Consider the following 27,634-nt stretch of genomic DNA (forward strand, 5'->3'; position numbering starts at 1 on the left):
TAACATTTGGATGAATTTAAATGGCGAGCAATTTTCACAAATTCTCTCCGAGCTAAATATTCATCAAATCTTTTAGTATCCATTAAAGGCTTGAATTTGATTTCTTGTTTGAATAATTCTTGCACCAACATCTTGAGCCATTGTCCTTTTAAGTTATTTGTCTTGATTGGATCATTTTGAAGAGATTAGATGATCCTAAAATAGTCATCCTTATTGCTTTGGACATAATTGATTGATCAGGTTGATCTTTCATTGCTTGATTCTTCTTCATCCTTTAGTTGGGACAACAAATTTTTCAATTAAAGTTTTATTTGGCCAAAGGACTTATTCCCATCCAAAGTTGAGTATTTTTCTAAATTTTCATCTATTAACTTTAAAAAACCTAAATACTCATCTGTGGGTTGTTAAAATTAACTGAATCAGTTAAGTTTCAGTGGTAAAATTGTCATTTACTCAATAATATATTGAAAATAATAAAATATTATTTATTTATCCCTTAGGTTTAGAAAACTAATAATTACCATAAGATTAAACTTTAAAAAATTACATTTTCTCCTCTAGGGTTTCAATCTTGTCCTTCTTTCTTGGTTATTGGACTCTAGCAGAGACAGCCTTCATCCCTTCTTTCTCCTTCTGCCACCAACAACAAAGGTTGATGATGAAGAAACGTTAGCGCATGACATGAAGCAAACAAAACGAAGAAGTCGACATGTGTCTTCATCTTTATAGGCGGACGAAGACGAATCGTTTTTGTCTACTTATAGAGACAAAGATTCTCTTCGTCAGATGATCTTTGTCTAATGAAAACAGACCAATCCATGACAAATGAAATCTGGATGAGTGAAAATTTGAAAAAACACTAAACTTCAAGTGGAATAATTCCTTTGGTAAAGTTTTATTTCTTCTTTTGATTAGACTCCAGCAAAGGAAGATCAAACCATTAATTTGTCTAGTAAAAACTCATCAATTTTAGGAGTGATTGTTTTTTTCAATTGATGAGTATTTAATAAATGTAATGGAATGTTTTCCTTGGTATGGTAACATGGGAATGATAAGATTTTTCCCACCACTTGACTTTGATTTTTTTATTAATTATGGAATTTGGTGTTCGAACCAACAATATCATATTCCCATGTACATATCCATCCATGACAAATGAAATATGAATGAGAAATGAGGGGTTTGTGGAAAATGAGATTCTCTTAAGGGGCAATTGAAGTTTAATTTGAAGAAATTGAAAGACTCTTGAACATATTGTAAGAAAATTTTTTATATGAGACTAGATAGTCTCCACCATTAGACAAACAAATATGAGAATCTGAATATTGTATTTCTTTTGAAATATATCATTTAAGAGTGTCTGAATTGATCATTTTGACAAAACAATACATGAAATATCAGTATGTATAACTAGAAGAGTCAAACATTTAAAAATATTTTTAGGCTTTGAAATATTTTTGCTTCAATAAGAAGGACTGAAGACTTCCATGATGTGCAAACATGAATGAATGATAAAATTAGGGTTTTCTTTGCTTAGATAGTGTTTGAATTTATAAGAATCAAAGTCCACTAAGATGAATTCATAAAACTTTTGGATTTTTCTTAAATCACTTGAGATATAATGAAAAATCCTTTTGGAGAAGCATTTTTATTAAAACTTTTGGATCTTCATTTTGAAATTCATCTTCTATAATCAGGACAGTTATTGATGTTTCCTTTAAAAAAATATTTTTGTTTTGGCCGTAGAGTTTTTTAAGGAATCACCGCAACTTCAATTTCCTTGTTTTTTGGAAGGGTAATTTTTGTTGCCTTTACAAATCTTTAAAAAAAAAATTTTCCAATTGCCCTAGAATCTTCTCTTTTTTGACTCCAATATTTTTTGTTCCAATGATGGCTAAAACCACCTTTGAAGTTTGTTGGAAGGATTCTATTCAGGATTGAATTCTTTGTTTTTTGGAGTTTAGGGAAAAGCTTGTTAAGGTAGTGCTGTTTTGCTTTTGGTCTCTTTTCTGTTCTTCTTCTTGGGAAATAGTTTCGAACCAAGTTTTAATATTTTGGAAATTTTTTGCATAAGATGTTTTTGATTGTTTTTGGTTCGAGATGGTCTTAGATGGCATGGTTACCTCCCCTGAATAAATTTCTTGGTGAGAAAATCAAGCAAGGAATTAGCTTCTCTTTTGATGTGTTCAATTTTAAAATTGGAAATACATAAAATTAAAGGTGATTTCTTGTAGATGAAGTACAGAAGGAGTGATGATTCCACTGATAAACACCAAAAGCAAAATTGTGTTAATGGCCATTGGCCACCGTGAAAATTTTAATCGTCAAGGGAAAGAGACACTTTTGACCGAGGAGTGAGGATGTTTCCAGAGCAATCTCTTTGGCAATTTGCCTTTTGGCAGCAAAACCTGGCTTCGGGCTGGCAACGGGAAGAGACAGAGGGTATTGATATCTCCATTCTGGTCCTGTTATGAAGATGACAAATTTTTTTTTTTTTCTTAAAAAAAATCTCATCCCAATCTTTGAAGATTTTTTCATCTTCTTTTTTATTTTATCTAAGAATCCCTTTTCTATTAAGATCAAAAGCCCTAAATTTAGATTGAAATTACTACCTCTATTCTTACTTCTGTAAAAAGCATTTCTATTACATTTCAACGATAGATTTATAAGATGTAGAGAAATCAGTTCTAACATAACATGGAGTCTCAAAGCAAGTTGTGGTACAAATCAGTTCTAACTGGTTAACCTCAACACGATGGCCCCAGTGTTGTTCATTAGGGTGTCAAAATTCACCATCGAAGTCATCCATAAATGATTCAAACAACCCAATTGGCCATTTTTTAGAATAATTTGTTCCCACTCTAAATTTGACCAAACCCCACTACACACAAACAGCTAGCAAAACCAACAGTTCCACCATCAAATTTGACCAATTCAAAAGAAAATAGAGCACAAGAAATTCAAGAATTGGATTGAAATATTTTCCAGAAAGAAGTGTTTTTTTGTTTATACAGTTATACCATTGACATTTCTGAGAATGCTTCTCGCTGAGATGGACTTCCCCAGAAACCCGTACTGTAAAATCTTTCCCACATCTCCTTCTCTAATTTCATCAATTCTAATTCCGTGTCCTCCGAATTTATTGCTTCCGAAACATTCTGAACCGGGTAAACTTGAAGTTCCATATCTTCAGGGCCACATTTACATTTGCTTTTTTTTCGCGGCGGCAGAAGTCCTTTTTTAATTAGCCTTTTTTTTCTCTTTTCCTTGATCGCTTTTTTAAACAGCCTGGCGGGGACTTTGTACAGAGCCAACACAAGCAAATTCACTATCCCACATGGACAACAACAGCACACCGCCACGCACTCCGCCGTCGTCCCCCCCGTCATCTCCGCAAAACGACTGCTTCTGGTGGGCGCCGCCCTCGACGGTCGTAGCAAAGACTGTATCCGGTTAACCGACGGTGATCGGATCACTATTTGACGAGACATGGATCAAAGTATACAATAAAAAAAAACTCGAAATTCGATTCCTTGACGAAGAAAGTGAACAAAGGGTGGAGTGGTTTTGAAAGGATTTGGGAATCTAGAGGGTTCTTATTTGTAAGGATTTGGAAGTGGGAGAGGGGGGTTTTCTTGGTGTGGTTGAGTTTTCAGAGTATTAAATAAGTGAAAGCGTTGGCTAGAGCTTGAAGATGATGGAAACAGAAATAAAATGTTAATTCAAATATTATTTTCAAATAAATGGGTGATTTATATGGTTTCTTACCCTCACATTGTACAAATTTAAACGTTGGAGAAGGGTATTTAGGTAAATTAATAGTTACGATTAGTTATTGATTTTTAAAATACAAGAATTTAATAATTATTATTTTATTGGCGTGATAAATATTTATAATATTTATATTAATGAGGTAATAGTTTAGTTTTAAATAAGAATTTACGTGTTTGCCCTCTTGTTTTTTATTTTGGATTTTAAAATTTTAAATATTTATTAATAAATTATTAAAATTAATTAGTTATAGAAGTAAGATTATTATTTAATCAGTGATATTAAAAAAAAGCATTATCTCATTTTTTGTTTAAATTTTAAAAACTAATTATTTCTCTTAAGATTAAATTTTAAAAAGTTACATCTTTACCCATATTAGGTTTTCAATTCTCCTTCGATCTTCTAATGATGTTTCTTCCTTTTTGATCTATCTCTCTTTTTCGATTTGTCTCTCCTTCTCAATCATCTCTTCTCAGCATTGTTGTTAGTCTTTCATAACATTTTTGTCTCTGATAAAGATGAGTCACTTATGTGACAAGTTAAAGCACCGAATCAGGTGTTAACATGTGTTTAATTTTTAATTTTTTTATAGTAAATATAAAATTCAAAAAAATACCCCTAATAAATTATAATATTAATAACAACGGTAGAATAATTTAGCCTAAAAATTAAGAAATCAAATCTCAATAAAATAAATTTATTTTTTGAGTACTTTTCACGTGAAAAAGAAAAAAAAATCTTATAAATGAGAGATTAATTTATTTATTAGTCAAATTAATACATTTAATATTTAAAAAATTGAAAATATCTTTGGGAACATATGTTTAATAACGAAGCAATTTTATTTTTGAAAAACCAAAAACATGTTTTGGAAACACAATTGCAATATTTCATATTATATTTTCTTATTTATAATTTTATATATAATTAATCAATAAATAGAAATACAACCCATAATTCAAAATTTTAATAATTAAATTTCTTAATAATTCTTGATAATCATGAAAATAAAGGGTACGAATTCATATAAACCTAATTAATTAATATATATTTCTTTTTTTCAATTATTTAATTATTATTAGTTGAAATTAATATTCACCAAAGATTATATCCGCGACGCGTGTTGGATGTGCCGGACAATCGAGCCAACTCTACATCCTTCTATAGACACATTAGATTTTTGAAATTAGTTCACTAAAGATTGTATCCAGAAGATTCAGGAAGCGAGAACATGGGGCCTATCTGACGTGTAACTTTCAACGCGTCCACATTGATTGAAACGTCGCTTTACGCGCTCTCGTCGCGTGTCCAGTTAACTTGAACTGCTGCATGAGTAATAATCCTATGTGACGCACAAGTGTATTTAAGTTAGTAGAACCAATAATTTTTTAACAGTAAGCACGTGTCAAGTTTTAGGCTTTACGTATTAGACTTACAAACATTTTATTATAAATAAAACGTAAGAATGGCATGGATAAAAATCATTAAAATTTATTCATTTTTATATTTTAATAAATGAAAAATTATTAAATATTCCTTATATTACTAGAAGAAATTAAAAACTAGATTAAAAAAAGAGTCTCTTAAAATGGCTGTTAAGTTTGACGTTAACAATTCTCAAGAACAAACAATTTTTAACCATTAAAATAGGCCAAAGGAATTATTTCCACCCAAATATTAGTGTTTTTCTAAATTCTTATCAATTAATTTTAAAAATCTCAAACACCTACCCATCTATTAATTTTTATAGTTAGTGTCAAGGGTAAAATTATTATTTAGTAAAAATATCTTAAAAAACTAAAAATTTATTGTATTTTCACTATATCTAACAATTTTGCTCCACCTAAGGTTTGAAAAATAATTATTTTCCCTCTATGGTTTTGATCTCCTCTCTCTGGTGATAATCCTATCTTCAACTGTCTATATTCTCCCCTCTAATTGGTTTATCTCTCTTTCGGTCTTTCCATCATCCTCCCTTAGACAACGAGTTGTCTTCATCGATTTTCTCTTTGTTTAAGACAAAGACGGTAGGAAGACTACCTGGAGAGATTGGGAGGAAAAGAGAAGCTAAGAGGAAGAGAAAAAGTTGACAACTAGAGAAGGGATTGTCATTGAAGAGAGGAGTTTGAAACTATAAGGAGAAAATTGTGATTTTTTAAACTTTAGGTGAGGATGAAAATAGGTAGATTTTTAAACTTATGGGGGAAATAATTAGTTTTTAAACTTAATAGAAAAATAGTTAGATTTTTAAATTTATAAGGGAAATATAATAAATTTTTAATTTTTTAAATATTTTTATTAAATAATAATTTTATCCTTAATAATAATTAATGGATGAATGGATGATTGAGATTTTGAAAATTAATAGGTAAAAAATTAAAAAAACACTAATATTTGGATGGCAAAATTTAAATGGTTTTCTTATAAAAAAAAAAAAAAAAGCAAGAAAATTTATTATATACCCATAGACTGAGCAAGGCGAAAAGATGTTGATCTATGAAGAAAAAGAGATGGCATAATATGGACGGTTGATAAAAAGGGAGTTGTAATTAAAACGTTATGGTGGTAGTAGCAGAGGATTAATAATCCATTGTCAGCTTTTTGTCAAGTGGCACACCATGCCTAGAGAGAAGCGACGCAAACTTGTCACGTATAAAGGTATAATAAAATTGTATATATAAATAATATTTATAATTTTGTATGTAAATAATAATATATTATTATTTAATTTAATATTATTTTATATTTAATTTAAAATTATTTAATTATATAATAATATTTAATTATTTATATATATATATATTATATTATTTATTATATATATATATATATATATATATATATATATATATATATAATTTGGTACAATTTTTCCCAAGTAAATTAAGATTATATCATCACGTGAATATTGACAGTCAAAATCATACCACCATGGTAATTCTCGCCTTCACTTTTCCATTTTACAATTTGTCCATTTATGGTGAATTTTTAATTAATTTGAGCCAAAACAAAGGGTAATTAATTAAATAATCTTATTGGTAAGGTCTAAACGAATTTCGCCAACACTCAAAAGTTTATGTAGACATGATCGTTATAATAAGGTTCGACTTTATTGCATTATATAAGTAAAATTAGATTTCAATTGAATTTAAATTTATTTAAACTCAAGGTCGACTCAATTTATATTAAACTAAACTTAAGTTTAAATTTAAACTCATTTTAAAAATGTTCAAATTCTACTCGTTTCAAATGAGTTGAACTCGAGTTCGATTAGAGTTTAAACTCAAATCAAGTTTTAAGTTTGATTTGATACTAAAACGATATTGTTTTAATGTATTTTAGTTGAAACGTTATTTTATATCAAATTTTTTAAGTTCACGAGCTTGAAGAGTTAAACACTTTAAAAATTCAACTTTGAAAATATTAAATTCTTAAGCTCAAGATTGAGGTTGAGCTTGTTTAAGCTAAGTTTGTTTTGAGTTCATTTGAATTGAGTTTAAACTCGATCTTAAACAAATTCAATTATAATTCAACTATAAACTTTGTCATATTGTGGGTCAACATGACTTATAAGGTCCACCATTACCCAAAACAACCTATTTGCATTTTCCAAGGGGAAAGGACTATTTTTCACTCAAATTTTAGTTTAATCTCAAAATCATATTCACAACAAATGAAAAATCAAAACACTCATCCATGAACTAACTGTCATCTAAATTTTTAATTAAATGTAGGGGTAAAATTATTAATTTACTCATAAACCATAAATCTTTGAAATTTATATAATTTTCCCTTAAAGATTTTAAAAATTAACACTTCAACTCATTCTCAAAGTTTGAAAAATTTAGAGTTCACCCCTAGAGTTTGTTTCCTTCTCTAGCCACCTTTATTTCGATCGATGGTTGACTTTTTTTACCCATCTTTCAAATCCAACAATGAAGGACGACCCTTTATCAACCAAATCTGGAGGATGCGACGAAGGAAGAATGAAGTGTTATCTTTTGTCTCTTTTTACCAATCTGGACGATGTTTCATCATCCAAATATAAACAACGAAGGGTCGTCCTTGACCTTTGCTTTTTTCCGATTGTTAACCAGTTCCCTAAGCCACCAGAGATGAAACCTGAAAAGGGAGGAAAAAGTGAATTTTAAAAGGTTTAATCATGTGGGTAAATGTGAGTTTTTTAAACAAGGGGAAGCAATGATATAAATTTTTTAGGTTTTAGAGTTTATGAGTAAAATAATGATTTTATCTCTACCTCTAACTAAAAAATTTGGATGGTAGTTAATTTATAAATAGATATTTAAGTTTTTCATTTGTTATAGATGTGCTTTTATTCCAAGCATAGAGCACAACCCAGTCCACGGATATGTATACAAGTTCGAATTTCTATAGGTGGGGCTTAGAAAGAGAAAACCTAGCCTAACATTTTATCTTCCTAACTTCAATTCAAAATGACTTACTTGAACGACATGTTTTTGACTTAAAATCTTTGAGAGATTGAGTGTTCTTATCTTTGAACAAGCATTTCATTCTCAAACTAAGATTTTCTTCAAATTTGGATATAAGTTGAAATGAGTTTGCAAACGGTCTTGTTCTTGGCTTCCAATTGTATGGAACATGTGTTCTCCATCTTAAATGGGCATTCCGACCTTTCAACTTTGACTTTTCTCTATTTTCAGATAAAATCATGAACGACTATAAGAAAGAGATATTTTCCTTTGAACGAGCAATCTATACACTGAAATAGATGTATTTACTACTTTCAAAAACCTCATTAGGCGTAACTTCATAAACCAAATTTAATGGAAGATAATGTTATTATATGGAAATATGAAAAATATCATACCATTCTTAAATATGGAATTTTTTTAATGATATGAGCAAATGAAATTATGGGTGGTTGTAAAGAATCACATTTATTTCCATAGCAATCATGGTGCTTTTTCATTCACATGTGAATCACAAATGAATGAACCTTAAAAGTTACATCACATTATTCATGAGAGGTTTTCAAACTAAATAATGGCCCTTAGAATTGTGTGGTGATGTCTATTTGAGTGGGTACATTTGTCATCATATGGTAATGAAAAAAATATTAAAATTTATTATTATTATTATTTTTTAGAACCATATTAGTTGAAGAGGTTAATACAAACGGATATATATTTAATATGTGTCATCAAATAATTGAGTGATTTTGAATTAAAAATAAAGTAATACATAATTGTATAATGACATAATATGTATATACTTATTTGTATACTAAAAAATAAGTATACGTAATATTATTCTTTTTCATTTTTCTGTAAACAAAAATATGTAATTTATTTAGTGTTACAAGTCGAGGGTGTGTTTTCAACTTAAAAAAGAAAAATTAACACTTTGAGGAATTTTTGTTTCCATAAATGATTTAAATATATATAGAACGGATAAAAATCTTTGTGTAGTCTCTAATTCTTGATTGTTTTTAACTTATTTAAACAATGAATGGAAAGTGAAACATTGTTAAGTCATCGTTGCTTGCACGTCTTTTATAAGGGAAGATTTATAACACAAGCTTATTGAATTTGAGATTGTGTGACACAAGGCATTCACCAATCAATAAAACTATGTGTACCCATTTTGGGTACACAAATATATACACATTCATATGTGTCATCATATGATTGGATGATTTTGAATTAAGAATAAAACAATAACCAATCATATGATGACATATATGAGTGTGTATATATTTGTGTACCCAAAATAGGTACACATAGTATTGCTCTTCACCAATAGGTTATGTAGGAGTCTTCTCAAGGCAAGCATTTCCAAATCATTGGTGACCTTTTGCCAAATTTATTTGGCCAACAAGATATATTATAGAACATCAAGACAATTCCCACCACAATTATCTCAATTTTAGTTCCAAAATTGCACAAGATTCATCAGATTCATTGCATTGAAAAAGAGAACCAAATTGATTTCATATTAAACGAACCAAATCTATGGTGGCAATTGAGCCATTTGGAGCCTAACTTTTTGATTTTTGTTTGGACCATTTTGACCATATCCACTGCCTAATTTCTCAAAATTTGTAGGTTACACTTAGTTATCAATCAAATTTTGAGAAATTAAGTTTTGGGTATGGATCAAAATAGATATATGATATATATCATATAATATGATATTATATATAAGAAAATGATAAATATTTTAATATGTATCAAATTAATATGATATAGAAGACGTATTATATAATATGATATATATTTTATGATATGATACATATTATTAATACGGATCGATATATTTTTATAGAAAAATAATATGTAGTATAAATTTATAAGAGAAAATTTAAATTTTTAGATGTATTGTAATATTTCTAAAATAATGATATATCAATTAAAATTTTTTATTATTTTATTAATATTTTATTATTTATATATTCTACACTATAATTCAATATACAAAACAAAAAATTAACAGACCACAGACTGACGGTCTCAATTAACCGCTTGAAACAAGTGGAATAATGAATCTAGTTTTGATGGTTCAACTAAGAAACCAAGGAATTATTCCATGGAAATGCAAAAATTCAACTTCAGTAGAGGAGTGAACTTGTGAATCTTGATGAGGATAGAATTGAGTCAATAAATTAAGCCTGACAGACATATTCAATTTCTTATTTTTTTTAAATTCATATTTCAATTATTATTCGGGTTTTTGTATCTTAATTATGTAATTATCTGTTTTTTTCAGAATTAATTTGCCAAAAATACAATTGAGATATTTTAAAAAATTATGAAATTCAAATAACAAATTATGAAAATTATTGAAAGTAACTAAAATTTTTCTTTTTTGAAATTCAAAAGATAATATTTTTAATTACATATTTAATTATACAGTTGTGTTTATTTTTAACAAATAGCTCTATTTACAAAAAAATAAAAATAACAAAAAAAAAAAAAAACTGAAAATTTTTTCAAGATTACATGATGGAGTACTTCTGGGCCTGAAGGGCTCTGTATTGAAGAATTCCTTTATACAAAATGAGCCTATTCAAAGGCATTGAATCGTCAAGATGATGATTCATCATCATTTGGTGACATTTGACGCTTCTCTTCCGATACTCTTTGTTGTTGGACGATGGCTCCATTACGTCTTCTGCGAATCGAACCTTTTTCTTGCTGTTGAACTTCTCAGATCCTGTTTCAAACAGAGAAAATGATGAGTTCAGAAGAAAGAAAGTTAAAAAGGTAAATGATAGTTATGAACGAACGAACGTAACCGGAGATTTCGAATTCAATCTTCTTCATGAAGTCGGAGAGCAGGCGTTTGTTGACTTGATTGGCGAGAAGAACGACGCTGCCGGAGACGGCGAAGACCGCCATGAACCCTAATCCGATTGATGTCTGCATATTTTCTTCTTTTCCTTTTTAATAATTTTATTACAGTAACAATTATCTTTTGAATAGTAATCAATTAAGAAAAACATTGAATTTATCGAACGAAACATGGAATAATCCGAAGGGAGAAACGGTTGAACTTGAATCGGATGGAGAGAAAACAAACATTTCTTGATGAACTGAAGCAAAAAGAAAATCAAAATAAAATAGAAAGAATTTCGAGTATTTGGGATGAATTATTTGATATTTATATATATATATAGGGCAAAGAAATTACTAAAAGATTCTAATTAAGAGATTCATTACCACACCCCACCGCAAAATTGACATTGACCTTTTTGAGTTTGAGGCCAAGCTCAAATTTAATTATTTTTAGGCCAAATTATTCTATATTTAATTGTATTTAAATATTTAAATTGGTTATAACAAATTTCTTCTAATTGAAGGGTTAGAATTATTGTCTGTTACTCAAGTAAATGTGTTAAATAATAATAATAATAATTAATAATAATTTAGAATCACATCAGATATCTAGAAGCTATTTGATTCAACTGACATCGCATCGTGGCCTGCACATGGTTTTGTCATTACATTGACACGTGTCCAGTTCTCTTTTAGTTTTTGAGTTAAATTATTTGATTTGGAAATTTATTTTATTTTAAATGGTAGAAATTCAATTTCTCTTGGCTAATATTTGAATTTCTTTTGTTTGGTATTTGCATTAAACGCCGTCTTTTATCTTTTCAGAGAATTCGATACTGAATAGGTTGGTTATACGTACTTCTAAGGAAAGAAAACACCCAAATGTTTTATATATAAAAATGGGAGAATGATTATTTCTATTAGAAAAATGTAATATATATTATATTATATTATATATTTATTATATTATATTAATTTGATATATCTTATGATACATATTATTTTTACTTATAATATATTATATCGTATAATATATATCATATATCATAAGATACTAATAATTATTATGTTAATAATCAAGTTTTCATATTTCAAAATTAAAAAAAATTACATTTTCCAATCTTTCTGTCACTAAATCAAATATTAATTTTCACAGTCAAATAATATTTTTATTGGTTTATAAAGGCCAAAGGACAATTTCGCACTCAAATTTTAATGCAAATAGAAATACATATTTATAGAGTTTTAAAAACTCAAATATCTATCAATGAGCAAATTTTTATTAAAATTTGTTGTTATGATTAAAGATAAAATCATTATTTTAATAATAATATTAAAAAATATATAATTGTATCTCATTTTTTTAAAGATTTTATAAATTAACAACTTGATATTTGCCTAAACATTTTCGGTTATGAAAAGTGTCTATTTTCCCCCACCCTTGTTTTTATTTCTCCCCTCTCTAACCACTACCCATCTCCCACGACACCTCATTTTTTCTTGTTTGGCCAACTGTCTCTCACCATCAAAATAGTTGATTAACGCATAAAATGTGATGAAGAGACATGAGCAGAGATCTCTTCGTTGAGATTAAGAGATTCAAAGATCTCTAGAACATCGCATGATGAACCCGACATAGGAGAAGTTGAGTCTAATTATTGTTGGAGGGTAGCTTGAGCACTAGAGAGAAGCAAAGACCGACATTGGCTCGATCGACGGAGGGATAGATCGTTGAATTTTTTAGTAATCTAAAGTTGAAGAGTAAGGGTTAAATTGAAGTTTTCAAAAGTTTAAGGGGTGGCTGAAATGAGAAAAAGACAGAAACCTTAGTTTCCCGGGGGAATGTGATTTTTTTAAAATTAGAAAACTTTAGATAAATGTGAAGTTATTAATTTTTAAAACCTTAGGGGAAAATATAATGAATTATATATAATATTTTAATATTATTGTTAAAATAATGATTTTATCATTCACCATAGCTGAAAATTTTTAACAGAAATTGACTCATGAGTAGATATTTGAGTTTTTGAAATCTTGCATATATATATTTGTCTTTACATTAAAACTTGGGTAAAAAATAATCTTTGACTGTTTATAAAATATATAAATATTATAAGATTAATGGTGTAAATTTATTGAAATTACATCACATTAGTACGATTTCGATTAGAGTAGCACTATTCTAGTGTGATTTCAATTAGAATCACATATTCCCGTTAAATCACACTATTCCATTACAATTTTGACAAGAATCGTATTATTTCAATGTGATTCGCATTAATATCGTATTAATCCAATGTGATTTCAGTTGTTGTCAATGATATTTTGTTGTTGATATTGTTTTAGGTTTAATTTAATTTTTTTTATAACTTAAGGGTAAAAAAAAAAGTAATAAAATTGCAAGGTAAAATGTTATTTATCTTTAAATAATATTAAAATTATGAAAAATATTTTTGGCTTTTAGTTTATTTATGCTAAAAATTAACTGATATCACTTATCTTCATGTTTAATAGAAGGTGGGAAAATGTTATTTTTCATTTTAAGGTTCGGAACTTGTCATTTTAATATTATTTGAGTTCGAAATAATTCTTTCTATATCAAATGTACTAAAATTTTTTTATTTTATCAGTCATTTTTATCAAAATATTTATTAAGGAACAAACTATAAAATAAATAAAATGAAAGAAGAAAAATATAATGACATAAAACACATACTTAAGTTGCAAATAATGAAATTTTATTAAATTTAACAATTCAATAATTAAAAAAATTATTTCTTCTATCTTTTTTATATTATCATTTAAATAATTTATAAATATAATTTTAATTAATAATAGGGTTATTTAGATAAACTATTTTAAACATATTATTATAATTAAAACTATTATAAATTTTTAATCTAATAATTCAAAATGTATCATAATTAATTATTTAATTAAGTTGCAAACTCTACAATCTACATAGAGATGATTTGTCTAATTAAAAAAATTTCATTGAAATTGCATATGACTCAAGCCCAACCCAAGAAGTTCATCATGTTTAGGTGAATCTAAAGGAAATACAATATGAAGAAATAAATATTAGTAAATTAAGATTACAAATTACAGGAGATTTGACCCATGGCGGATAGTCAATGCACTAGTTCAAAGGCGAGCTAATTTGACCCATCCGCAGGATTTGACCGAGTTCAAAGGGCAATTAATGCTGGCCTACAGGATTTGACCCATTTGCAGTCTGCCATCTTTAATGCATTAATTGCTTCACATCAACGGTTGGAATTATTTTGATGAAAATCAACGGCTCAGGATAACGTTTGAGTGTTTTAGCCAATAAAGTTGTAACAGCATCTGGAGGTTTCTTTTGTCATTTAACGCTGAAATTTGAAAAGGGTGGACGAATAAACAATTATTTATTCGTTTGATGACGAATGATAAAACGCCACGTGTTCTGGATTTTATATGAAAATTGAAAATAGCAAGAGGAAGCCATTTGGCACTTTCATTTTCCTTTCCATTGGCTTGTGATGTCGTTTTGCTCTGAAACTTTTCATTCGTAAAAGTTGTGAAACAATCGGTGAGCAGAGCTGTTTATGAAGATGGTTAAAATGGCAACAATATCTCCAATAATGCAGAAAAACTTTCCAGTGTGATTCGTTCGTAGTTTGTTTTGATGTATATCATTCTGTTCATTTAAAAGAAAAAATTTGTTCTTTACACGAAAGTGTTGTTACTTATTCTTAGTGCTGCTAAAAGTTTGGGTATGTTAGGGTTTTGACATTTCTACATCCATCAATCTGGTTTATGTATGTATTATTATTGTGTTCATTTAAATAAAAAAAAATTCGTTCGTTCGTTAGGCGTTTTGTATACCGTACATGATATGAAACTGTTGTTATTCCTTATTTATTCGACTGTTGTTAAAAAAATTTTTTGAACTGAAATTACATAATACATAAGATTGAAGAAAGATAGAAAAAAAGAATACCCTCCTGAGAAGATTTGATCAAATTGAGCTCAAACAGAAGACTGGATGAAGAAAGAGATAGAGAAGCTTGAAGCAAGCACATGAGAATGAGAGAAACATCACTCCATACACAATTCTTAGACCCATTTTGAATTTGATTAGCAAGAGAGAGAGAGAGAGCCAGAGGGATTCAAAAACAAGATCTAAGATGGGGAATGGATGGAGTCAGTTTTTCGTTGGTGATTAAAAGTTGAAAAGCGAATATACTGGATGAGGTGGTGACTTTGGGAATTTTTTCGAATTGTTTATTTGAGTTTCACACGCGTAAATGTGGGGTGAGTTTGGGTTAACACGTGGGAGGCTTTAGAGGAATGCCATGTCGGCCGATTTGATTGACTGCACGTGTTTGACATGGGATTGACACCTTTCTTTGGAAGGAAGAGCTTTTAATCATTTATCATAAATAATGTAAGAAAAATATATTTTAAATTAATGTTAAAAAAAAATTTAATCATAAAATGTATATTAATTTATATATATATATAAATATGTATATATAATATTATTTATTAAAAATATATCTTTAAAATGAAATTATATAATTCATATTTTACTTTTTGTTTCTTAATTATATTATTTTTCATGTAAACTATTTTTATGATTAGAAATAGGCCAACGGATTATTTCTTATCCAAAGTTTCATGAAACGGAATACATTCTTATGGAGATCAATAATTCAAATATCTATTCAAAGTTTACTTTATTATTGGAGGCGATGGTGATTGACTGGTTTTATTTTAGGTTTAGGTTTTTACAGTGAAAAAGAGAAGTTAGAGAAAACTTTGAAAATTTTGAGTAATTTAATTTTGATATGTAGTATAAGCAAAGCCAAATACGACTGTTGAATTAATAAAGAATATATTAGTTTTATAAGGGCAAGTGAACAGTGCAAGTCGAGCATAGCTAATGTTCGGGATCAAATTCAGGTTTGTTTTTATCTATACTCCCAAACTCGTACTTGGGTTCAGGTTCGTTACTATAGGGTCATGTTTGGGCTTGTTCGAACAAACTCTTTTTGAATATAACCTTAATTTTCATACACCTATGAATTTTCAATTAGGAGTAAGAGGTAAAATTGTTATTTTATTAATAATATTAAGATAAATAAAATATATCTCGTTCCCCCTAACCCCCCACCCAAATTATTTGGAAATCTAATAATTTTTCCTTAGGATTAAGTTTTGAAAAATTTACTTTTCCCTCTAAAGTTTCAATTTTTCAACAAAACTTCTTCCTCTCTGATAACTAGCACTGTCTGACCATCTCCCTCCCTTATTTCGACCTCAATTTTGTTGGAGAAGACAAGTCGTTGTTTGGATTAAGACGAATCATCTTCATTTAGATGAATTGATGAGGCCGTCAATTTGGCTTTGTTAGTTGGAATCAATGGCTATGTCAGGAACCGTTGGTTAGGAGAAGACCAGAAGGTGATGAAAACATAACGAGTTGTAGCTGATTTGACAGAATGCAATGGTTGTCAATTCGTCCTTGATGCATCTTCGATTGGTTGTTGGTTGGAGCTTCTTCACATGTCATCAGAATCGTTGGTGGTGGCAGAGGGAGAAGGGAGGATAGAGATGGCGGTTGTCATTGGAGATGTCATCGGAGAAAAGAAAACCTAAAGATTTCAAGGTCGAAAAGTTACTTTTCAAAGCTGAGACTTAGGGTGAAATGTTTATTTTTAAAACCTAAAGAGAAAATGAGATTAATTTTTATATATTTTAATATTATTATTAAAAAACGGTTTTACATTTATATTTAATAATAATTTTAATAAAAACTTAGGAAAAAAGATGAGTATTTAAATTTTTAAATTTTCACAAATATATTTTTATCTTTTCACCAACCCGGGGAAATGGTCCTTTGGCCTTAGAAATATTAGTAAACATTTCTTTGAACTCACAGTTCTTGTGTTTAGTTAATCACTCTCACTTCGTTTTGGTTTGGACTTATCACTTTTAGGGCTGGACTCGAGCCGAGCCAGCTCGAGCTCGAGCTCGGCTCGGCTCGGTTCGAGCACGAAACGAGTCGGGCTCTGCTCGACTTGATCGAGCTCGAGCCAAGCTCGAACTGGCTCAGTAGATTTTTTTTAAAATTTTTTATACAAAACGACGTCGTTTTGATCCTATATACAAAACGATGCCGTTTTAAAATGAAAAACGAGCCGAGCCGTAAACGAGCCAAGCCAAACTCGAGTCGAGCCGAGCTCGAACCGAACTCGAGCCGGCCATAAAAAAACCGAAGCTGGCTGCTAGCCGAGCTCGGCTCGGCTCGAATCCAGCCCTAATCACTTTCATTTCCATACAAACAGCTCTGCAGCACCCAAGTTTAAAAAAAAAGGAAAATCTTTATTTTGCTTCCGCCATTTGAGGGTGGAAGTGGACAGCTCTGGTTAGGAGAAGAATAATACAAATCCCAACTAAACCGAGGCATGTTACGTTCACCTAAATGGAAAATGACTAGTCCCTAATGTTTTATATTATTCTTAATCTTATAGAATTATTATTAATGTTTTTGTTTGTATCTATAACATTTTGATCCTTTGTTATTGAAAAAAACTCAATGGTTTGATTTGAACCGAATTGAGGGGAGTCAAACTTGAGATTGAGCTCGCTCTGTTTTTATCAAAGTTGTCAAAGCACGACCTACTTGAGGGGAGTTAAAATCAAATTCGATTTGGTTATAATGTAGTCGAGCAAAACAAAAATCACCGTTTTGATGTGTATTGATTAAAATAATATTGTTTTAGTCAATTTATATTGAATTTTTTTAGACTATGAACTTAGTGAGTCAAATATCCCTCAAACTTGAATTCAAGCTTAAAAATATTTAAAATTTTGACTAAAGTTGAAATCAAATTAATTTAGAGAAAAAAACTATTTCCCATCCAAATTTTAAACAACTCTCACACCTACACGCACAGGAGATGAAAAACCCCTTTTTCCACTCATAACGAATTTCTGTTAAAGGGAGGGGTAAAATAGTTATTTTACTATTTCTATTAAAAAGTTATAAAATTTATTACTCTCGCCCCCCAGGTTTTAGAAACTAACATTTCACTTTTACCTAAAGTTTTTAAACTTTGAAAAGTAACATATTCACCCCCAAACCTAGGGTTTCCATATTTTTTTAAAACTCAATCGCCCCCATAACTTTCAAAAATAGCAGTTTCACCCTCATTCTTCAACTTCATCTTCCAACGTTGTCTTCGACCTCCTCCTTCTTTGGTGTGACGATGGTGGTGTGATGAAGAAATCTTCATCTCCTCATCGCATGGTATAACGAAGAGACGAAGATCTTTTCCTCACATGATGCAACAAAGAGACAGAGATCTCTTCGTCGCACCACCTAGACAGCGAAGGATGTCGCTTCGTTGTTCATCTTGTTGTCCAAACGCGACGATGAAGCGTCATCTTTCATCTATTCTTACAGATCTGGATGACGCTTTGTCATCCAAATCTGGATGACGAAGGGTCGTTTTTTGTCATCCTTTGTAGTCGGAGATGAGAGATCAATAGAATACGTCGGACGTTAATGGTGGTCAGAGAAGGAAGCAAACTCTAAAGGTAAAATCTAAATTTTTTAAACTTTGAGGATGAATTAAGGTATTAGTTTTTTAAACCTAGAGAGGGAATGATAAATTTTAAAGTTTTAAAGTTTATAAGTAAAATGATGATTTTATCCCTGTCTCTAATTAAAATTTTGGACGACAGTTTGATCATAAGTGAGAAAAGGAGTTTTTCATCTTTCGTAGGTGTAGGTTTAAGAATGCTCTAAAATTTGGGTGGGAAATGTGCTTTTCCCATTAATTTAAGACAAATTTATTTTATACTTAATTAAACTGAGCTCAAATATGCTAAGCTTAAATCTAACCCTTCCAAGACTTTGACCAAATATTAGGGATTAAATTAAATGATCCCCCCGTTTAGATAAAAAACTGTTTTACATCATCTCCTTCCACTTCCTATTTAATTTTGTCTTTGTCTCATCTCTTTAACTTCCCAAGAATCATAGCTTCGAATCACAACCTACTCCCTCACTGTTTACATGTCCGATACCAAAGATAATCCAATAGCTCACTTGTCTCATCTCTTAACTTTCCATGGCCGACTAAACCTTCAATTTTCTACTTCTCAACCACAATTATCAAGTTTTCAATTCACAAAACACTGTAAAATTTAGTGCTTTGAGTCAGAAAGTTCACAAAATTCAGTCTTTTCACACTCAAAGAACCTTCAACATGTTTAGCAGCCACATAACCAGAAGCCAAAACCACAATTTCTTCTCTTTTGAACATGGTAAAGCTTTAGCTTTCAGTGATTGCAAGCACAGTAACTTGAAGCTAGGTTATATTAATGCTGCACAGGGGGCAAAATTCAGACTCAGAAAGGAAAAATACAATTGTTTATCTGGGGATATGTTACATATATCAACTTTCGATAGTTATGGGAAACAAAAGAGGAATAGGGACTTTGTTTTGATGGCGAAATCAGCTTTGAATGTAGAGAATATGGAGTTGGAGGGAAATGAGGTAGTAAGTAGGGAAACAAATAAGTATGATGCAATTGTTATAGGGTCAGGAATTGGAGGCTTGGTTGCAGCCACGCAGCTGGCAGTTAAAGGAGCTAGGGTTTTGGTGTTGGAGAAGTATGTGATTCCTGGTGGAAGTTCGGGTTATTACCAGAGAGATGGGTATACTTTTGATGTTGGATCTTCTGTGATGTTTGGTTTCAGTGATAAGGTAAGTGTTTTGCTTATCATTTGAGTCCATCTGTTGTTGTTTATGTTGCATATTGTTTGAAGTATTTTGGAGGTAAGGTTTGAAATGATTTAATTTGGTGAAGAGTTGTGATATGTGTGAATTTGATGAGCCTCAATGGAGTTGATTGCTTAAATGATTATATTATTAATATGGTAGGTTAATTACTGATGAATTATCTTTGACTTGTTAATTATGAAGCAATTATCATGTAAAATATATTACTCCCGTTTCAAAGTCAAGGTTGTCTTTGTTGCTTTGTTTTTCTGGTAAAGTCTAAAATTGATGGATGCTTCATATGCATTGTCTTTTTAAGTATTCATTGTAGTTCAAGAAGGATTTGATGTTTAGATGGAAAAATGGCTCTTGATCCTTAATATTTAGGCTGTAACTTCTGCTCAAGTAGTTCAATTTTCCTGGTTATTTAAATATTGATCCAAGGTTGCTAATGTATTAATGCCCCTCTAGCTTTTGCATAGTACAGCTGATCATCAATTCTACATGCTTCTTGACTGCTGAAATCTCCGTGACAACCTATATATATATATATATATATGTATCGATGCCTGAAGTATAGTACTCCCCTTTCAAAATTAAAATTTTCTTTGTTGGTTGGTTTGTACTGGTGAAGTCTCTAAAATTGATCGATGCCTCAAATATGGTCAGGGCAACCTAAATTTGATAACCCAAGCTCTAGCTGCGGTTGGCTGTGAGATGGAGGTTATACCTGATCCAACTACAGTCCATTTCCATCTACCCAATGAGCTTTCTGTACGAGTGCATAGGGAATACAGTGATTTTATTGCAGAGCTCACCAGTAAATTTCCTCATGAAAAGGAAGGAATTCTCTCATTCTATGGAGAATGTTGGAAGGTCTGTTCTCATTGAGTTGACTGTGAGATCCTACTAGGGTTTTAATTTATTTCATAACTTACATTTAAGAACTTTTCTACTTACTGGACAGATCTTCAATGCCTTGAATTCATTGGAACTAAAGTCACTTGAAGAGCCAATCTACCTTTTTGGGCAGTTCTTTCAAAAGCCTCTCGAATGCTTGACATTAGGTAATGATATTTCTTTTGAAAAACATGAAGCTTATGTGAAGTGTTGGTCCTTTCTCCTAATTAGTCATGAAGGTAGAGTTAGATCCTGATAGGACCCTGTGTGCAAGGTATGAAACTGGATCGTACATTGGAAAGTATGAACTTCTAATGTGAGATTTATATGGCTTGAGACTTTTTAATCTTAATAGTTAGTTTTTAAATGTAGTTCTCCAAAGTTATATCATTTGGTATTAAAATTATCACTATGTCTTCTAGTTGTAATTGTGCAGTGTGGGTGGTAATGCTATTATTATAGTATTTGTTTGGGGCAAGTAGGGAGTCAGTGCATAGCTAGCCCATATGGGTATATTAGGATCCCATTTGCAAGGTATGAGACTTGAATCCTCACATTAGAAAGTATAAGTATCTAGTGTGAGATTTATACGGTTTTGAGCTCTTTAATTTCAATAGTTAGCTTTTAAGATGTGGTTCTCCCAAGGTTTATATAAAATATGGTTTGAAATTATATTTTCATATTGTATCTTGGATACTTTTAATAGTTTAATAGTTTGCTCTATGGGAATTTTATTTCTGTTTGTATTTTAATTTTGCAATGGGTGGAAATATTGATGGAAAGAAAAGGAGGACTCCTAAACTACACTAAATTTGTACTTTCAGAAATCAAAATGTATTTAAAAGAAAGAAAATGAAATCGTGCAATTTTTTCACGTCCTTCCTAGTTGAGGATGTGAAAAAGATTGCTAAAAATATATTTTAGTCCCATCTTATAAAGTTAGTTTGGATTTTGGTTTCTGAAGGATTTAGTTCATTTATGTGATAGCACGATAGCATAGCTGGTTGATGATGGAGCAACTTATGTGGGAAAAGGTACATGTTACAAATGACTGTGATGATTATTTTATTTAGATTTTGATCATGAAACTTAACCAGGGAAAGTGATGGCATCTATTTCCAGTTTATTTTGATGTGATTCATGCTGGTTGATCAACTGTTCTATACCATGTTGAATTATGTCTCGCTTGCTCATCTATCTTCTTGACCATTGTTATCCTTTTAAGTCACCTATATTGATCAGTACTCAAGGATTTCCTGGTCTTGGACCAATATGACCCGGTGTTGCTGTTGTCCACAGCCTATTATTTGCCCCAAAATGCTGGACATATAGCTCGGAAGTACATAAAAGATCCCCAGCTGTTGTCATTCATTGATGCAGAGGTGTGACAAAGTCATTCCCATGAACATATTAAACATTCTTCAAATTTTATAGTGTTCAGGATCTACATAAGGCCTATCCACAATCTCAGAGGTAATTTTCCTTGTGGTTTTTTGCAGTGTTTTATAGTGAGCACAGTAAATGCTTTGCAGACACCAATGATCAATGCTAGCATGGTAAGCATTTCTTCAATTTTTAAGCTTTTTTGTGCTTATTGATATTTTGTTTTTTCACATATATTTGCACCAGGTTCTTTGTGACAGGCATTTTGGAGGGATTAACTACCCTGTTGGTGGTGTTGGTGGAATTGCAAAGTCCTTGGCAAATGGCCTGGTTGATCAGGGCAGTGAAATACTCTACAAGGCACATGTAACAGGCATTGTACTTGAGGATGGAAAGGCTGTAAGTTAGACCATCCTCTTGGATTTGTCATTCATATAATTTGTATTCTCATTTACTAATAATGATTATCTCTTATCGAATGTTAGATTTTGCTTTGTAGGTAGGGGTGAGGCTATCAGATGGAAGGGAGTTTTTTGCCAAAACAATAATCTCCAATGCTACTAGATGGGATACATTTGGTAGGACTCAGCTAATTGCTTATTACTCTAGTAGAGGCTGTAATATTCTGTTCTTTCCATTATTAAAAACTTTAATTTTATGGTCTGTTAGGGAAGCTATTGAAAGGAGAAAAACTTCCGAAGGAAGAAGAAAATTTTCAAAAAGTTTATGTCAAGGCTCCTTCTTTTCTTTCCATTCACATGGGTGTTAAAGCTGAGGTTCTGCCACCCGATACAGATTGTCATCATTTTGTGCTTGAGGTACTGATTGATTTCAATTAGTTTTATTTACTTGGCAGCTTGAGGGTATCTAATCAGGAAAAATTCATATGAAAAGAACTTTATTTTCTTCCCTTGATTCTTAGGATTGCTGGACAAGATTAGAGGAACCTTATGGAAGTATATTTTTAAGCATACCAACTGTTCTTGATTCATCACTTGCTCCTGAGGGGCGCCATATCCTTCACATATTTACAACTTCTTCCATAGAAGATTGGCAGGTAAGCTCAGTGCTGCAAGTAAAATTTCAAATTACACATGATAATCTCTGCATCATATTTGTATGTTCTATAAATTTAAATGAAAATTCTGAGGTGCATCTGATTGTACTAGGGAATGTCTCAAAAGGACTATGATGCAAAGAAGGAACTTGTGGCAGATGAAATAATTGGCAGATTGGAGAAAAAATTGTTTCCTGGGCTTAGGAAGTCCATTGTTTTTAAGGAGGTATAATTCACGCGCACATAATGGTCAGTAATAATAATGAATTGACCTTGCAGTTAAAGAGAATACAAAATTTCCATTCGATGCACGTAAATCTCCATTTAAGGATTATATGTTTTTCTCTCATTTTTAGTTTGTACAGCATATTGTATGTCAACTTCATTTTTCATCGTTGCAGGTTGGGACACCTAAAACACACAGGAGGTACCTGGCTCGAGATAAGGGTACCTATGGACCAATGCCTCGTGGAACTCCTAAGGGCTTATTAGGAATGCCATTTAATACAACTGTAAGTCAATAGAAATGTCTTTGGCAGTCCTTAAATATTTAAAACTTACTGAAAAGTCATGACCTAACAATAATGAAATTTGCAGGGTATAGACAATCTTTACTGTGTTGGAGATAGTTGCTTTCCAGGACAAGGCGTTATAGCTGTTGCTTTTTCAGGAGTAATGTGTGCTCACCGAGTCGCAGCAGATATTGGTAAGGAGCCTTCTTCTTTTAGTATTTTTAGTGCATCAATTTTGAATTTGTAATATAAGAAGTGGAATGTTAAGAATGGCATGTGTACTGTCTAAATGGATACTGTTAATCTATCTGTTCATGTCTTCGGATAATGGATGACATTTTGACCTAACGATTCTTGTCAACTGGGATTCGAATGTTGCCTTTTCTTTATCATATACAGGGCTTGAGAAGAAGGCTCCTGTATTGGATGCTGCCCTTCTCAGATTACTTAGTTGGTTAAGGACATTGGCTTGAGATATCCTACGGGAAATACAACGATTCAACTTGATTGTTACACGAGACAAATATTTGCTTGGTTCCTCGATACAACTGTGGATATTAAGCAATATTGACTCATTGAATCATGTCTTTTATACTTGTAAGGCTGTAAATAATTATACAAAAAGCTTTTGAGTGATCTACATGATGATCTATATATTGATTTTGTTGCTTACTTGGTTCATGTTTATAAAAAAATTGATGTCATATATGAGTGTCATTAGATTATTTTATATTCGATGCATGTGTTTACACCAATTTTTTCTTTCTTTTCTAATCGTTTATGGATTTTTTTTTTTATATATGTGATCAATATCACTTCTTTTCATTATTTGATTGGATTGAATTGGGGGCGTGATTATGGGAGCAAAACATCATAAACACTATGATATTCATATGTAAAAATACCAAGATTATATATATCATTAGGTTATAATATGCATTGTAAAACTAAAATAGGGTGTTTGGAATAAGTTATTTTCATTAGTGGTTCCTTCACTTTGATGAGAATTCATGAGGCCAAATAATGTTTCAACGATTTGTATTTGTGTACAATTTAGATGAGATCAACCTTTTGACAAATATCATTCCAGTCCCACCATTTTCAGGTTGGAACACTTGACTCCTTTAAGCAAGATAATATCGTATTTGAAGCCCAACAATTTCACGGAGTTCAAAACCACCATTTCAAATACCAAACACAATTTACTTTATACAACCCAAAAGTTTTAAAAACTTCATTCAACCCCTTATGTGTGTGATTCATAATTTTTTGTTGTATTGGTAGTAAATGGATTCATAAGTACTATATAATCAATCAATCATCCATTCACAAATTAAAATTGATCTTTAGTAAGATATCTTAACCACTAAAATAACAAAAAGTCAGTGAAAGACACAAACTTGTCAATAATACGATTATCTTGTAATCACATTCTTTCATAAATCTATATTTTATCAAGATTGAGATATAAAATTAATGTTTACCATAGAATAAATTTTGATTTATTTTATCTAATTTTTGTAATAACAATCGAATAACATTAGATTGAATGACAACTAGTCTTTTGTACGAAATTAACATTGTCATTTGTCAAATTGAGATATCTACTTTGTACTTAATATCTTATTTACTATAACTTTTATATATTTTTTAACGTAACCAATTACTATTGTAACTTAAGACTTTTTTTGGTAAGTTTAACTTAAAGATTATATTGGACTAATGCCAAATTGTATAGATAGATGCACAAGATGATCTTGTAATTTGAAGTCGAAGGATCCATAACAAAAAAATTTGTTTATTATGATAAAAAAGGGAAATTATTAATTTTGGCCAAATTACCCATACATTAAGCAAAAATGCCTAATTTTCCTATTCTTAACAAAAATACCCTAAACTTTTTTTAAAGTACCAAAATTACCCTTCACCACATCTATATAAACCCTCTCACTCTTATTACATACACTTTTCATCTCACTCAGACACTCACTCTCATTTTCATTTTTACTCAATATCAATTAATACGGGTTCGTTCAGAAAAAAAAAGTTCGTATTTCTGAATTCGAATCGAAAAAAGGCTATTCACGAAAAAAATTATTTATACGAAACTTAACCTAAAAACTTAATTTTATTTGTTAAATCTAGTTTATATGTCATGTAAAGGGGGCACTTGAATATTAGATAATAATATAGAATGCAATGTTAGATAAATATATGGGGTATTTTGATATTATATAATATATAAAGGATTTAAATAACATGTTAAGAATAGATAGGTATATTTTGATACAAGACAACATACAAGGGTGTTAAATATAGTGTTAGATAATTATGAGGGGTCAAATAAAATATTATAAAAATATGAGGGGCATTTTGATATTAAACATTTTAAGAGCATTATAAATGAAATTTTAGGAATAGATAGATGTAATTTGATATAAGACAACATACAGGGGTGGTAAATTCAATGTTAGGTAATTATAGGGGGTAACAAATAATATTAAAAAAATATAGAGGGTATTTTGAAATTACATAATACATGAAAGATTTAAATAATAGGTTAAGAATAGATAGATGTTTTTTGATACAAGAGATCATAAAATGGTGTTAAATGAAATGTTAAATAATTATAGGGGGTTAAATGAAATGTTAACAAAAACATGGGGGTATTTTGATATTTCAAAATATATGAAGGATTTAGAAACATGTTAAGAATGAGTAGATGTATTTTGATAATAGGAAACATACGAGAGCATTAAATGAAATATTAGATAAGTACGGAGGGTTAAATGAAATATTAAAAAATATAGGGGTATTTTGATATTAAACATAGTAAGAAAGCTTTAAATGAAATGTTAAGAAGAAATACATAGATACATTTTGATACAAGATAACAAAAAAAGTTGTTAAACAAATTATTAGATAATTATGGGGGTTTAAATATTAGAAAAACATAAGGGGTATTTTGATATTAAACATTATAAAAACGTTTTAAATGAAATGTTAAGAACAAATAGATGCATTTTGATACAAGATAACATACGAGGATGTTACATAAATTATTAAATAATTATAGAGGTTAAATTAAATATTAAAAAAATATGAGGGTTTTTTTGATGTAATAACTTTAGTGTGAATAATTTCTTTATTTCATATTTGTTGGAATGAGTTGTTTGAGCATTTCTTTATTTTATCTCATGTTTGATAGTAACATCACTCAAATCACATATCATTATTTTCGTGACAAGATTATTTGAAAAATGAAATCAAAAGGATATCCATATATAATGATAGATAAAGTACATCGTACATATACGTACATACAATAAATATATACATAAGAACATATGAAGAACGATAAATAAATAATGAGCAACTAAATATGCACCAGTGATCTACTCGATGTAGTGAAAATACAACTGTGACACTAAATGTCGACGCATGAAGGTAGACGACTCTTGGGAAAAATCGACACTCTGTGACAATGGCAAACACTCAAAAAAATGTAACATAAACACGTCACAGTCACCAGAGCCTCTCCCCTGCTGAGGGACATCCGTCGCTCAATGTAACACGAGAGGATCATGTTGTGGAGTCTGCCCAAAAGTGGTCTAGAAACTCGTTACCTCTAATAATGCAGGTATGAATGTCATGTACGGTCGTGTATGCCACCTAAACATCCGTGGGGACACATAGATATCAGTCATGTCAACCCAATCATACAAGGTGTCCAAAGTCTCATATATCCAATATTGCAATATAACTATTAACGATTTAAATAAATCAATTCGTATTTTTGTCAATTAATTTATATAATCAATAAATTAAAACTTACCTAAAATAGGAAAGGAAATCCGTAGAGATCGTATTTACTCATTTCAGGCATCTATCCGAAGCACACTCTGTCACTTGCCT

At 30.4% G+C, this 27,634-nt stretch overlaps 3 protein-coding genes across 4 annotated transcripts; 1 reads left to right on the forward strand and 2 right to left on the reverse strand.

Moving 5' to 3' along the window:
- Positions 1 to 3,014: 3,014 nt before the first annotated feature.
- LOC123227872 lies at positions 3,015 to 3,491 on the reverse strand. Its single transcript, XM_044652995.1, has one exon. It carries the CDS (start codon positions 3,489 to 3,491, stop codon positions 3,015 to 3,017), a length of 477 nt encoding a protein of 158 aa, XP_044508930.1.
- A 7,178-nt stretch (positions 3,492 to 10,669) lies between these two features.
- Positions 10,670 to 11,485, reverse strand: LOC123227266. The gene is made up of 2 exons (XM_044652001.1): positions 11,048 to 11,485; positions 10,670 to 10,965 (listed from the first exon to the last, which is right to left on the reverse strand). Exons 1-2 carry the CDS (start codon positions 11,175 to 11,177, stop codon positions 10,748 to 10,750), a joined length of 348 nt encoding a protein of 115 aa, XP_044507936.1. The 5' UTR covers positions 11,178 to 11,485; the 3' UTR covers positions 10,670 to 10,747.
- Positions 11,486 to 19,046: 7,561 nt separating this feature from the next.
- LOC123228115 (prolycopene isomerase, chloroplastic) lies at positions 19,047 to 24,425 on the forward strand. Of its 2 annotated transcripts, none has more exons than XR_006504618.1 (13): positions 19,047 to 19,852; positions 20,537 to 20,743; positions 20,835 to 20,934; positions 22,067 to 22,149; positions 22,267 to 22,323; positions 22,397 to 22,549; positions 22,650 to 22,728; positions 22,820 to 22,968; positions 23,073 to 23,207; positions 23,320 to 23,456; positions 23,609 to 23,719; positions 23,805 to 23,913; positions 24,119 to 24,425. XR_006504618.1 is itself a non-coding variant. In XM_044653345.1 (13 exons), exons 1-13 carry the CDS (start codon positions 19,352 to 19,354, stop codon positions 24,190 to 24,192), a joined length of 1,872 nt encoding a protein of 623 aa, XP_044509280.1. In that variant the 5' UTR covers positions 19,049 to 19,351; the 3' UTR covers positions 24,193 to 24,425. The 2 variants fall into 2 exon arrangements, 1 of the variants encoding a protein (XP_044509280.1); XM_044653345.1 differs by having other exon boundaries at positions 19,049 to 19,852; positions 23,320 to 23,433.
- Positions 24,426 to 27,634: the final 3,209 nt, after the last annotated feature.

This window comes from Mangifera indica, chromosome 10 (genome assembly GCF_011075055.1).
Source record: "Mangifera indica cultivar Alphonso chromosome 10, CATAS_Mindica_2.1, whole genome shotgun sequence".
Classification (NCBI taxonomy): Eukaryota; Viridiplantae; Streptophyta; class Magnoliopsida; order Sapindales; family Anacardiaceae; genus Mangifera; species Mangifera indica.